Source organism: Mizuhopecten yessoensis, unplaced genomic scaffold, assembly GCF_002113885.1.
Source record: "Mizuhopecten yessoensis strain PY_sf001 unplaced genomic scaffold, ASM211388v2 scaffold11137, whole genome shotgun sequence".
In the NCBI taxonomy this organism is placed as follows: domain Eukaryota; kingdom Metazoa; phylum Mollusca; class Bivalvia; order Pectinida; family Pectinidae; genus Mizuhopecten; species Mizuhopecten yessoensis.
Window position 1 is genome coordinate 650509 of NW_018408898.1, and position 13613 is coordinate 664121.

The following is a 13613-nucleotide window of genomic DNA, read 5'->3' on the forward strand; positions in this document are numbered from 1 at the left end:
CCCCCCCCCTCCTCCTTGACTACTGCATCCGAACGTGGCAAAACCTTCGGGAGCGTCGCCTTTTAAGATATTATTGTATTGATGGTCTGTAAACATAACTTGAACACAATTGGCTCTCTCTAAAGACAGTATTTGTAATGTTGCATTGTGCACAACCTGTGTAAGCTAAGCTACCAAGAGCGGCCAATGATATTTTACACCATCGCTTCTATAACAATTACACGTTCTTAAGTATGGGCTATGAAACGGCCGTCTTAACGTTGAAAAGTGTCAAAGTATGTAGGTAGGTGCAGAAATACACATCTTTGATGTAAATGTGTGAGTGAATGAGTACGTGGTACGCTCTGAAGTCACATGGATATTATTCGTCTTTGGTGTCCGATTAAGATCATTTGGTTTTTCACGTTTGCCTCTAACTACAAAGCAAAAGAGCGCCTTATTATTGTTTAAATGGCGTTTGTCGCAGTAAAACCCCGCCTTTAAGAAACTAATAAAGAGTAAAAGCGTATTTAAGCGATTTCCTCATTTTGCTTTTCGCGGTAAATGCAAGGTTTTTGCAGTTTGTCATGGCAAAAAAGCGCCAATAAATTAATTTAAACGCCGCTTTCTCGTGGTGACAGAGCGAAAAGGCGTCATTTAACCTAATATAATGTCGACTTTTCGCGTTCTTGTCCGAAACACGCTCTGAAACCGGTCAGTTACAGTTCTAAGACCGCCATATTGTGATTAGAAGTGCTTTTTACTTTACTAAATGGCTTATTGTTGCTATGTCTCTATTTAAGATCAGTTGCCGCGAAAATACAATGTTTAATTTTATTGAAATATCTTTTTTGCGCGTAGTCTCCATGATAACGCAAGTTTAATGATGAAAATTGCCGATTCGATTTGTCGCGAAGACAAAGCGAAAAAGCAAAAAAGGTCGTTATCAGTAACCATGCCTGGCATATAAGCATTGGGACAATGTCGGATATTCCTGTCAGGTCATACATAACATACATCCAACAGAGACATAGGCAGAAATATGTATGTACTATTATCATAACGGTTTATCTTAATCAATGACCTGTGATATGGTTAAATAGTTATCGTTACGTCACAATCACTGGAAACATGGACACTGATTGTAAGATTTCAACAATTTAGTTGACAACTAAACAATGAAAAGACATAAACATTACTAACAATTACTTAAATGTTTTACCGAAAAACCCCATCGAAATGCCACAAGTGTCTTAATTTCCAACACTCCAATGACCTTTGATAAGGTCTCCTGAACCTGTATAAGTTCAACTGAAATGACTTTGAAGTAATGTTATGAATGGTTCCTTTAGCAAAATATAATATTCACAAATATGTGACACGTAGTTTTCTTCTCTGCAGTCTTTGTTAACACTACTATGGTATTAACTCGAGATCCTGACGACTGATTTTACAAAAATCTCTACCATGTAATATAAACATAATTAAGTAAACTTGGAAAAAGTCATGATAGATAAATAATAGAAAACTGAAACATTCTACAATTTTATTTACAATAACGTTATCACCTTTGAGAAACACATACCACCGATCTGACAATAACATAATCACCTTTGAGAAACACATACCACCGATCTTACAATGACATAATCACATTTGAGAAGCACATACCACCGATCTGACAACCTTGCTACCCAGCTATGACAGTCTTAAACTAGCATGAGAAACACAAAGTGCAAAGGTTTGAATAGCTGTCATATAAACATATGTATATATTTCATTTCAACAAATTTAATTGTTTAAAAAACAAATGGATTGGACAACAGGCAAGCCTATACAAGTCTTCTCCAAAATATGTATGTATGAACTATGCATACAAGTATACTTCTAAATACCTATGTAAAACTCCTTGCATTTTCCGACACATCGATACAGTGTCTAAACAATGCTTATATATAACGGACATAGTTTAACTGTAGTTTAATTTGACAGAAACATAATAATTGAGAAATAATTGATAGGTACCATGGCCATATTCTGCAATTGATTATTGTTGAATGTGTAATGAATGAATGGTAATGTTTGAGAGTAATAATGTTTATGAAATTTGATATATTTGCATTATTATAAACTTGGAAAAACAAATTACAAGAAAATTAACTATACATAACATATAAAAGTACTTATATAACCAATAAATTTGTGTTAATCGTATGTTGAGGCATTCCTCAAAGAATAATCTGTTGTTAGATATAAGTCCCTCCTGGTTTATATACTTGGAGTAATGGATAAATATTGAAACAAAGTTTCCCAACAATGTGACTTACACTTTGTATATGACATTTCATGTGAGTGTTTTATAGAATATATCTTAAATCTGGTAACCGTGTGTTATGACTCGAGAAATAAAATCTGCATCGTATTGAATTTTAGCTGATTCATTGATCTCGTTTGAAAACTATTTATTTCATAAACAAACAATCTTCAACAATGATCACTCCCAATTAAATTTTAACGAAGCAAGAGTCCTGAAGGTTCGATACAATGTCCCATGTTACATGTATTGGCTGGCTCTCGATCTTTGCTTCACAATTTATATTTCAGATGAAAATACAACATCTAGTTGATATACTATTATAGGGATATTTTCACTATTGGACAACATACGTTATTCCCAACCTGACATTTATATTGGCGATTCAGCGAATCAGTTGCATGTCTCTTCGCAGACAGCACCATATTATTTTTGTCCTTTTCCTTTCTTAAAATATAGCTAATTTGTACAGCTTAGATTTCTTTTGGAATATTTGATCTTGAAAAAGTAATGGAATATTAATTTCATAATCTGTTCATATATTTTAAGTTTTATCTATTTAAAATGATCGCGATGATATTCCTGAAAAGACGACATTTTTTTTCTATATACATTTAATAACCCAGGCATGCGTACATCATTCGTGGGTTGTCTGGGGATGGGCTGCCCCAGCTACAACCCACATTGCATGAAACACTCTCTATTTTCTTTCTTCTCAAATCAACACACATTTCTTTCTCTCTCACTTTTTCACACGACAAGTTAATGATGTATATATAACTATTTGTAAGCTTATGAGTTTTTGTGCTATTTTTAACATAAAATGTGTTGTAATATAAGTATTTAGGTAAGAAAAAAATATGAGCAGTTTCTTCTGGTGCATTATAAACAAACTATTTTCCAGATGGTGTAACGACCAGTTACGGGAACAAAATAGTGTTTCTATGGTTACAATTTCCGTCTGATGACAAGAGTGATTCGGAAGCCTTTCGTGAATTTCCGTCAAAGTTTGTATTTGAAGCGAAAGCATAACTGTTTCCCAGTTACTGTATGACGGGAAACGTGAATTTGCCGAAACCACTTTGTCGTGTGATACAGTTCTGTTGTGCTGTCATAAAATTATCTCGGATAGGTAGGTCTATTTAGAGACTTTACAACGGCATTGGAAATATCAACGTTTGTTGTCTGTGTATATAAACATCAGGATAGCATTAACAACAATTACTATCGATTTAATACAACAAAGGTAACAAAACCAAAGGAGAGATATCTCTTTCATCATGTATCCAAATAGCAGAGGAGCCAATAAAGCACCAAGAAAGACAGTAAAATGTAGAAAACCTGATACTGCACCACGGAGCGGAATGAGGTTTTCATTGAACCAACTTAGCATATTTGGCCACATCAGACCGAACGGAATTCCGATAACACATACACTTATCCATATACCAGCATCAAAATAAAAATGTGCACTTATCGTTAACCCGATGAACCCTGCAGTAGAAACTATTGTTGATATGAGCAGAATTTGGTGAGGCTGAACATATCTCACAAGAAATATTCCGCTCAGTGTTCCTAGAAGTCTACTGAAAAATGCAACGGAGGTCACCATAGCCCCGAACGCATTTGTCCAACCAAGATAATCGATACAAAAAACTGGAAGATATCCAATAAACGTAAAATCAATTGCATTTTGCAACACACTGAAAACGCTGGTGTTAAACAATTGTAACCGCTTAAGTAATGGCGAACGTTCTCCAATGAAGTGTGATTCACCTTTCTGCGACCTCTCCTTCTCGCTTGGTCCTAGCTGACAAAACAGGATGAGGAATAACATAGCTGTCAACATGCTTAATACCGCTGATATTGTATATGCTACGTAAAGTTTTGACATGCTTCGGTTTATGGCTGCAGATTTGTCATTGTCCAAATCCATACCACGCAGACCAGATTGGTTAGTGCTGTTTAGTAAGGTGTAGATAGGAGAATAGTAGGAAGTGGAATTCCAGGAAGTGTTGTTCTTGTTGTAGTGAGGCTTTTGAAGTAAAAATGGCGCCGTCACTAAAGGCGCTAATACACTGGCGATAGCGTACATAGCGCTGTTTCCCATGAGGTATGAATGGCCCCTTGGAGTTGGTCCCCAAATATCAACAGTTTCACAACCTATTGCTACAAGAGAAAGTTAGTGGGACACATGATAAACTATTTCACAACGAGTGACTCTTTTATTATGTTATCAAGCTCAAATGGATAAATCTTACATTAAGAAAAAGAAACGAGCTTTAACAAGGTTTTCATTGTAATGTTTAATAAATAAAAATCATCGGTCTCGCGTTTCTTTTTACCATGTTCTTATGACGTTCTCGAGTGAAAGACATCGTTGTTTTACGATCGTTGAGTCAGGGTTTTGCTTGATGTGATAAGTTGGACATGCAATATCATACTGTTGTCTACAACGATATATCCATTTTTAGTCTATGATAATACAAATATATTAGAAATGTTAAAAAAATTAAGATATATATGCTAAACGGTAATGATATTGGAAGAAAAAATTCGACAACTTACCAACCGACAGAATTCCTCCGCAAACACCAAACAATGTATGCGCAGCTACCATGAGTTCGTAGAGATAACACCAAGGGATGGCTGCTACCATTAGGCTGTATAATATTAGTGATGCTCCAAACAAAAGATGCTTGTTTATTTTTGAGTAAATCACACCAGCTAGAACTGAGCCAAGTAATCGACCTGTGTAGAATGACGTCATAAATGCAGATCCATTTTCAAGGTCGGCTCCAGAAATAATCATAATATCAGGAAATGATGGTCCAATCTGGCCCTTTGTCCAACCCTACAGGAATTTAACATACACACAGGCTTTGTTATAAATTGAAGTATATCAAACAAGAGTAGTAGGTTTCACCGCTACAGCCAATGTAGGATGCTAAAACTGAATTTTGAAGAAAAACAAATCACGTATTTTTATTGTGTAAGGCACTGATGATTACACATTTTAGTATATTGCTTGGAGTATGTGACAGTACCAAATATCTAAAAATAAACAGTGGGTACGAATAAAAGTGTAAACTGTCGTATAAGTAGTGGTAGTTTTAAATTGCACACTAAAATATATTGTTCAGAATGATATACAACGGAAGTGTATTTGCTGGAACAATTGAGATGGTTATTAAGACTAGTAAAGGAGATAGTTCAATTAAAGAATTAAAATGCCCAAGTTGTTATTATGTTTTAACCAAATCTGTCTTAAAGCTAACACAATTGTCTCTTGAAAACTATTTGGTTCTCCGATACCTGAGCACGATTTTATTTTTTTACAAAATATATATTATTTCATACAAACCATGATCATATAGGCCCCGGAATTACACACACTCCGTTTAATCTGCGACTGTATGACATTGCTATTCCGGAATTCGGAGCAGAAGCTTTCCTTTGGTTTCTGCTCGTAGGAATTATCCTTTCCTATATTAATTTCCTGCATCGGAACAGCGTCGAGATCGGAGGATTGGATTCCATATTTTTCTTCCTTTTCCATGGCGATTTCTTGTAATCAGATATACAAAGGCCACAGTTTTCTCGTACAATTTACAAAGTTATATATGAATGCACTATTACTTGTTAGAGTTAATAAAAATCTAAAATACACGGTAAGGGAATATTTAGATGACTCACCTCTTTGTTTCGGTATCTAAATGAAGTCACATGCAGCGTAAAACGAAGACGTGATTCAACATTGATTAAATACTGACTATTAAAGAGATCGACACAAAACACGTTAACAAAATAAACTTGATATAACCCACGCATGTTTCGTATGATAATGTATGAGGCGAATTATGCAAGGAAATGGAACGTACAAGTACGGAGGACTATTCTTATTAGCTGAATTCTATGTAGGTTATCATTTTAACTTTACTTTTAATTCAATGGGTCAAATTAGAAAGAGAGGTATATTTTTAGGACGTAGGCATGCCCCAGTATTGTCACCTCTAATCTAAGGGTCTTGAATATGACATTATGAATGTCGTGAAAATGAAACTGAAATTAAGGATACCTGTCGCACTGCTCAATGGTTTTTTGAATATACAGTACGCCCGTCCCCCTGTTGGGCGAGGACACTTCATTTAAACAGGTAGCGAAGTCAGTAAGCAAGATCATATATCAAGCTGAAGTCCAGTGTTCGACCCCCTGTCTAGTCCCACTGAGTTTACACTCAGTGTTTATATTTAGCTTTTCATAAAAGTCCGACAAGGTATGATTTTCTTTTTTTCAGAAACGATTTATCAAAGCTTACAGTCAAGCCAGGAAAACAGTTTCAAAGGCGTAGTTACAAAATTTGGCAATGATACGGGGATTCTCAAGGAAAGAAGTTATACATTACAATGTGGTGACGTTAATACCGGGGATTCCTATGAAAATAACGTTATTATAAATTGTGACTTGTTCCTTATTTTTTTTTGTAACTTGTCGCATATGCCATGATAACAAAATATGATGGTAGAGAAAGAATCTCATTATATACTTGCTGCAATTGCTATCAATTACACTACTAAACTACAGAATACTTGATGATTTTTTCTTTGTAATAAACTTGTAACGCACGAGAGGGGGCTAGGTGTTGTCGCCGTTGTGACATTTAAACAATTTGTGACACGTTAAACAGTTTTGTTCTGATTGGTACTGCTACAATGATAATGCAGTGGAAAAACGTGAAAATTCGGAAAATAGCACTACCACTACATTTCGAAACAAAGTTTAAGAAGAACCGACCTCTCCTGATGACTATTATGGTATACGGAAGTTTGATGAGATCCAAATCTGTAAAACACTCTGTGATCGTTATGTTCTCAACCAGAACACAGGTAGTTTACTTCATTTAAAAAGAGACGTGACGGTTCTATACGTTTTTAGTTTTATCTCTTGTAAGCGAATCCTTGGCGTATGGGCTTCTGACATCACTAAGCCAAGCGTGAACAAAATCCTAGTTCGAATTTTAAATGAATGAAACGAGGGCAACATATTACAAAAAATTACATGAATACCATTGAACAAGTACAAGAGAATAAAACAAACTGTTTCAGAAATATGAGTATCTCCTGCTTCATCCGCCATGTAAACCTGTAGGTTAAGTAACGCCACATCCTAAAAGTGAGAACCAGGAAAAATACAACGGCAAAACAGGATACACTATTGAGTATAATAAAAAAAACATCGAAATTCATATCGCCGATAGGAATAAAACATTTCCAAATGACAATATCATGGCGACAGTAAACTTGAGCACAAACTTAATCAAATCACATCTCTAAAACCAAACCAGATTTCGACACCTGTCGTGTTGAAGTTGCAAACGATCCAATGAGTAAAAGTCTTTTTTAATTTTACAAATTGTTATTACAGACCTTCTTATCAAATGTTATTATCCAAAATGTGAAAGATTCGTATTGTCATGATCAGGATAAATATTCCCTGATTGAATTCCTGGTTCCATACATCCATATACAGGTATGAAAATCATTTTTGTCTTCTGAAGTATGTGTATGACGTCTGTTACGTTGATACAAAATAATATTAGCTAGAAAATCTTTCCAATGCTCGATATATGCCAACGGTTTAGAACTGTTATCAATGTCCGTTGTAGGTCTCCAAAAATACTAGAAAAAATCTAGATGTTCTGTCATAATTGATGCTTTGATGAAAGTAAAACAGGTTAGCATATTTGTCGAAATAGGAAACGCGAACTACTGCAGCTATAACATATATTAATCAAATTCAATCATGCGATAAGAAGAACGTACATTCTTATTATCATAATAATTATAAAAAAGGAGAACATAACAATGCAAACGAAACTGTTTGATAATTTTCTACTCGAAATATAATTCAGTGAAACAACATACGACTGTGGGACAATTTTGACCCACTAACACGATATCTAGAGGCAGAGCAAATTGTATAACAAGATAATATTACAAAATACAAACTTATAACCTACATATGAGCTGCTTATAATCTCATTTACTTAACCGTAACCAATAATGGAGACTTTTCAGTTTTGTAATGTAGTATTATCTTCTGGTATCTACAGGCACCGTATATAAAAACATCAGGATTGCATTAACAAAAATCACGACAGACTTAAAACAACAAAGGTAACAGAACCAAAGGAGAGATATCTCTTCCATCATATATCCAAATAGCAGAGGAGCCAATAAAGCCCCTAGAAATGCAGTAAAATTCATCAAACTTGCCATTTCATTACATAAAGGAATGAGGTTTTCATTGATCCAACTTAGCATATTTGGCCACATCAGACCGAACGGTATTCCGATAACACATACACTTATCCATATACCAGCATCAAAATAAAAATGTGCACTTATCGTTAACCCGATGAACCCTGCAGTAGAAACTATTGTTGATATGAGCAGAATTTGATGAGTCTGAACATATCTCACAAGAAATATACCGCTCAGTGTTCCTAGAAGTCTACTGAAAAATGCAAAGGAGGTCAACATAGCCCCGAAGGCGTTTGTCCAACCAAGATAATCAATACAAAATACTGCAAGATATCCAATAAATGTAAAATCAATTGCATTTTGTATCACACAGAATACAATTGTGTTGAACAACTGTAACCGCTTAAGTAATGGCGAACGTTCTCCAATGAAGTGTGATTCACTTTTTCGTGATCTCTCTTCCATGCTTTGTCCTAGTTGACAAAACAAGATGAAGAATAACATAGCTGTTAACATACATAAACCCGCCGATACTGTGTATGCTACATATAACTTTGACATGCTTCGGTTCATCGTTTTAAATGAGTCATTGGCCATCCCAATGTCATGCAGACTGGATTGGTTAATGCTGTTAATCATGATTGGAGCGGAGGAGGTCGCATTCCGTGAAGTGTAGTTCGTGGTGGTACTGATGTAGTTTGATTTCAAAAGAAATGGCGCCGCCACTAATGGTGCTATTACACTGGCGATAGAGTAGGCAGCGCTGTTTCCCATAAGATATGAACGACCTCGTGGTGTTGGCCCCCAAATAGCTACAGATTCGGAGCTGATTGCTGGAAAATATAATGATCAAAAACAAAATGATAATACGGGATGTGTCAATGATTATTAACATACATAATGCCATGTTACCTTATGTGCTTATACCATTTCACAGGTTGAACAAGTAACACTGAAGGAAGTAGAGAAAATATGTCCACGAAACTGTTCTGAAAAGAAAATGGTAGGACGTGACTTTTTCATATGCCAACCCGTCAATCGTATGCTTAAATGTTAAACCAGCCTTTTACTTGACAAACAAGCATTTTTAAGATGTGTTAAACGAGTAATCCTGATAGGATAACGGTATAACAAGATTTTTCTGACGAACGCTCCTATTCTGATACTTGTCCTAAGATCACCTCAGTTAAAATTTCATTCATTCGGATGCTTCATGAAATTATGTTCCTTATTCTGATCAACATTTCTAATGCAATTGACGAAAAATACATTTGTATCTGGTGTCGAACACGATCCAATGTTTTCCATATTATACCAGTAATAGGCTGCAATAACAAACGGCAATATTGGCTGTACTAATGACAACAGACAACTTACATACACAAGTGAACCCTCCGCATACACCAAGCAACCCATGCGCAGCTACCATAAGTTCGTAAAGATAACACCAGGGGATGACTGCTAGCATAATGCTATACATTACTAAGGAGCCAGCAAATAAAATATATTTGTTCATTTTGGAGTAAATCACACCAGCTAGGACCGATCCAAGTAAAAGGCCAGTGTAGAGTGACGTCATGATTGCAGAACCACTTTCAAGGTCAGCTCCAGTAATCATCATAAGATCAGGAAAAGCTGGTCCGATCTGGCCCTTTGTCCAACCCTACAGACATCAAATAAAAACATGCATGTCAAACTAAATGTTACGAAGATTGGTCCTATTGCCGTTTTATATAAGTTTTTACTTGCAAACCTGAACTTAAAAAAGATTTTTGCTGTTATTGCTTTAATATTACCGCTTTTCATATTTTATTGTTTAGTCTTTTTAGCTTTTAATTCATTCATTTAAAATACATGAATGTGTATTGTCTTGTTTTCAACAATAGTCACGTCTGTCGACTTTAAAACCATGCATTACACAGCGACATCTTTACTAAAAAAACAAATATTGCAACTTTTTCTCAAATAATCTAAATTTCAATCAGTTGTCATTATGTGACCTCACTTTTGCATTGTTGCTCATTTGAAAGTCCTGCATAGATCGGATAGGTATACTTTGTTTGAAAATCTTGAGGTCAAACAAATGCAAAATAAAATCGCTTTCAGCTTATGTAACGACGCGAATAACAAAACACAGGTTCAAAAACTTGTCATTCTTTATATATAACGCTTAAACGACCGATGAACGCCTGTTTTAGAAATTAACACCCTTCAAAATTGTCAAGTGAGATACTCATCTGCATCATATACGCGGCGGAAAGGCACAGGCTTTGTGAAATCTGTGACTGAAGGATTTTACTATTTCGGATTTCAATACAAAGTGTTTCCTTTGATCTGTGACTACAATCATTTCCATTGATGTTTTCCCCATGAACTTCCTGCATAGGAACGGTGACAAGACCAGAGGATGGAATTCCATATTTGATTTCCTTCTCCATGGTTCTTTCCTGTTGTTCGATAGATAAAAGAATATTTTGTTATGGGAAAAAGATTTAATAATACTACTTGTGTGCGTACAATGTTGGAATAAACATCTGTGTGTCCGTACGCGTGAGTGATATCTCAAACGTCACCTCAGAATACAACGTGCAATGTGCAAATATTGTTCACACTTTTTAACACTCTCTAATATGTTCTTTTGTATACAACCTACAGATACATACGTTTTGTTAATAATCCCAGGCCCGGGTGAGATGTGTAAATGTTAGTACAATGGATAATTCTAACGCAATTTGTTTTGATTAGACATGTCCAAGTTCTAATCTGCGATACAACCGTGGCTCAAAAAAGACTTCTTCATTTAGCTCATCATCAATGACAACCATTCACGTTGTCTTTTCTCTTATGTTTCGATTATATTTGGCCCATGGAAATGCGATATAACGAGTGTGGCGACGTCGAACAGTTTGTGGGCTGTTGCATCAACGAACGTTACCTTTATCGTGTTGTTAGCGGTATCGCTGGGTTAGCGTTTATTGCGATAATCGCATTAGATAAAAACATATTAGTGTTATTTGAAATCAGGTATGGGCCCGTAATCATCCAGATATATAGGAACCCGATGTTGTTTCCTTTTACACCGTCAGTGACCAGGCGTTTTCTTCTAGAAACACCGCGTGATCACACACCATCAACACATCTGCAACACGAGGTTTGAGAGAGGAATATACTAGCTGTTTCCCAATGCATGTTGAAAGATGCAACTACTGTGGGAACCCATGAAAGAATTAGGGATTAGCTGTAGATTTATAAATCTGTTACATCCTTTGCAACATTTGAGATCTCAACATTGTTTCTCTACTTGTATAATTCCTAGCACAATGTCTGGCAATGCCTAAAGTTTTGATTTTGTGTTAAACTGTTGCCAAAGGTAGGAAGGAAGGTGGTTATCAGCCGAGACCTACTAAAGTCTTCATAATGTCTTTAGAAACTTATACAAATGACAACATCACATGATAATATTTAACTGACTCACCTTCTTTGTATCGAGGTCTCTATGGTAAATAAAATATATACCTTGAAATGACCAGAATAAAGATAAACATGAGCTTACAAAAATTAAAGACTGTTTACTACAGAGACCCAATAGTGCAGTATTACACACGTTTACTACAGGGACCCAATAGTGCAGTATTACACACGTTTACTACAGTGACACAATAGTGCAGTATTACACACCTTTACTACAGACCTCCAATAGTGCAGTATTACACACGTTTACTACAGAGGCCCAATAGTGCAGTATTACACGCGTTAACTAAAGACCTCCAATAGTGCAGTATTACACACGTTTACTACAGAGACCCAATAGTGCAGTATTACACACATTTACTACAGAGACCCAATAGTGAAGTATTACACACGTTTACTACAGGGACCCATTAGTGCAGTATTACACACGTTTACTCGAAGACCTAATAGTGCAGTACTATACACGTTTACTACAGAGACCCAATAGTGCAGTATTACACACGTTTACTCGAAGACCTAATAGTGCAGTATTATACACGTTTACTACAGAGACCCAATAGTGCAGTATTACACACGTTTACTGCAGAGACCCAATATTGCAGTTTTACACACGGTTACTACAGTGACCCAATAGTGCAGTATTACACACGTTTACTGCAGAGACCCAATATTGCAGTTTTACACACGGTTACTACAGAGACCCAATAGTGCAGTATTACGCACGTTTACTACAGAGACTCAATAGTGCAGTATTACACAGGTTTACTACAGACCTCCAATAGTGCAGTATTACACTCGTTTACTACAGAGACCCAATAGTGCAGTATTACACACGTTTACTACAGAGACCCAATAGTGCAGTATTACACACGTTTACTACAGAGACCCAATAGTGCAGTATTACACACGTTTACTACAGAGACCCAATAGTGCAGTATTACACACGTTTACTACAGAGACCCAATAGTGCAGTATTACACACGTTTACTACAGAGACCCAATAGTGCAGTATTACACACGTTTACTACAGAGACCCAATAGTGCAGTATTACACACGTTTACTACAGAGACCCAATAGTGCAGTATTACACACGTTTACTACAGAGACCCAATAGTGCAGTATTACACACGTTTACTACAGAGACCCAATAGTGCAGTATTACACACGTTTACTACAGAGACCCAATAGTGCAGTATTACACACGTTTACTACAGAGACCCAATAGTGCAGTATTACACACGTTTACTACAGAGACCCAATAGTGCAGTATTACACACGTTTACTACAGAGACCCAATAGTGCAGTATTACACACGTTTACTACAGAGACCCAATAGTGCAGTATTACACACGTTTACTACAGAGACCCAATAGTGCAGTATTACACACGTTTACTACAGAGACCCAATAGTGCAGTATTACACACGTTTACTACAGAGACCCAATAGTGCAGTATTACACACGTTTACTACAGAGACCCAATAGTGCAGTATTACACACGTTTACTACAGAGACCCAATAGTGCAGTATTACACACGTTTACTACAGAGACCCAATAGTGCAGTATTACACACGTTTACTACAGA

At 36.1% G+C, this 13613-nt stretch overlaps 1 protein-coding gene across 1 annotated transcript; it reads right to left on the reverse strand.

The window, feature by feature from the left end:
• Positions 1–2901: 2901 nt before the first annotated feature.
• Positions 2902–6060, reverse strand: LOC110466579 (sodium-dependent glucose transporter 1-like). The gene is made up of 4 exons (XM_021523164.1): positions 5990–6060; positions 5658–5860; positions 4862–5147; positions 2902–4462 (listed from the first exon to the last, which is right to left on the reverse strand). Exons 2-4 carry the CDS (start codon positions 5850–5852, stop codon positions 3465–3467), a joined length of 1479 nt encoding a protein of 492 aa, XP_021378839.1. The 5' UTR covers positions 5853–5860; positions 5990–6060; the 3' UTR covers positions 2902–3464.
• Between the last annotated feature and the right edge of the window lie 7553 nt (positions 6061–13613).

Excerpts from the sequence above, each read along its gene's own strand:
- LOC110466579 (XM_021523164.1), bottom strand. The coding sequence starts at position 5,852 with ATGGAAAAGGAAGAAAAATATGGAATCCAATCCTCCGATCTCGACGCT. Across the intron at positions 5,148-5,657 it reads CCGGGGCCTATATGATCATG|GGTTGGACAAAGGGCCAGAT; the intron begins GTTTGTATGAAA and ends AAATTCCTGTAG. Across the intron at positions 4,463-4,861 it reads CGGAGGAATTCTGTCGGTTG|CAATAGGTTGTGAAACTGTT; the intron begins GTAAGTTGTCGA and ends TTTCTCTTGTAG.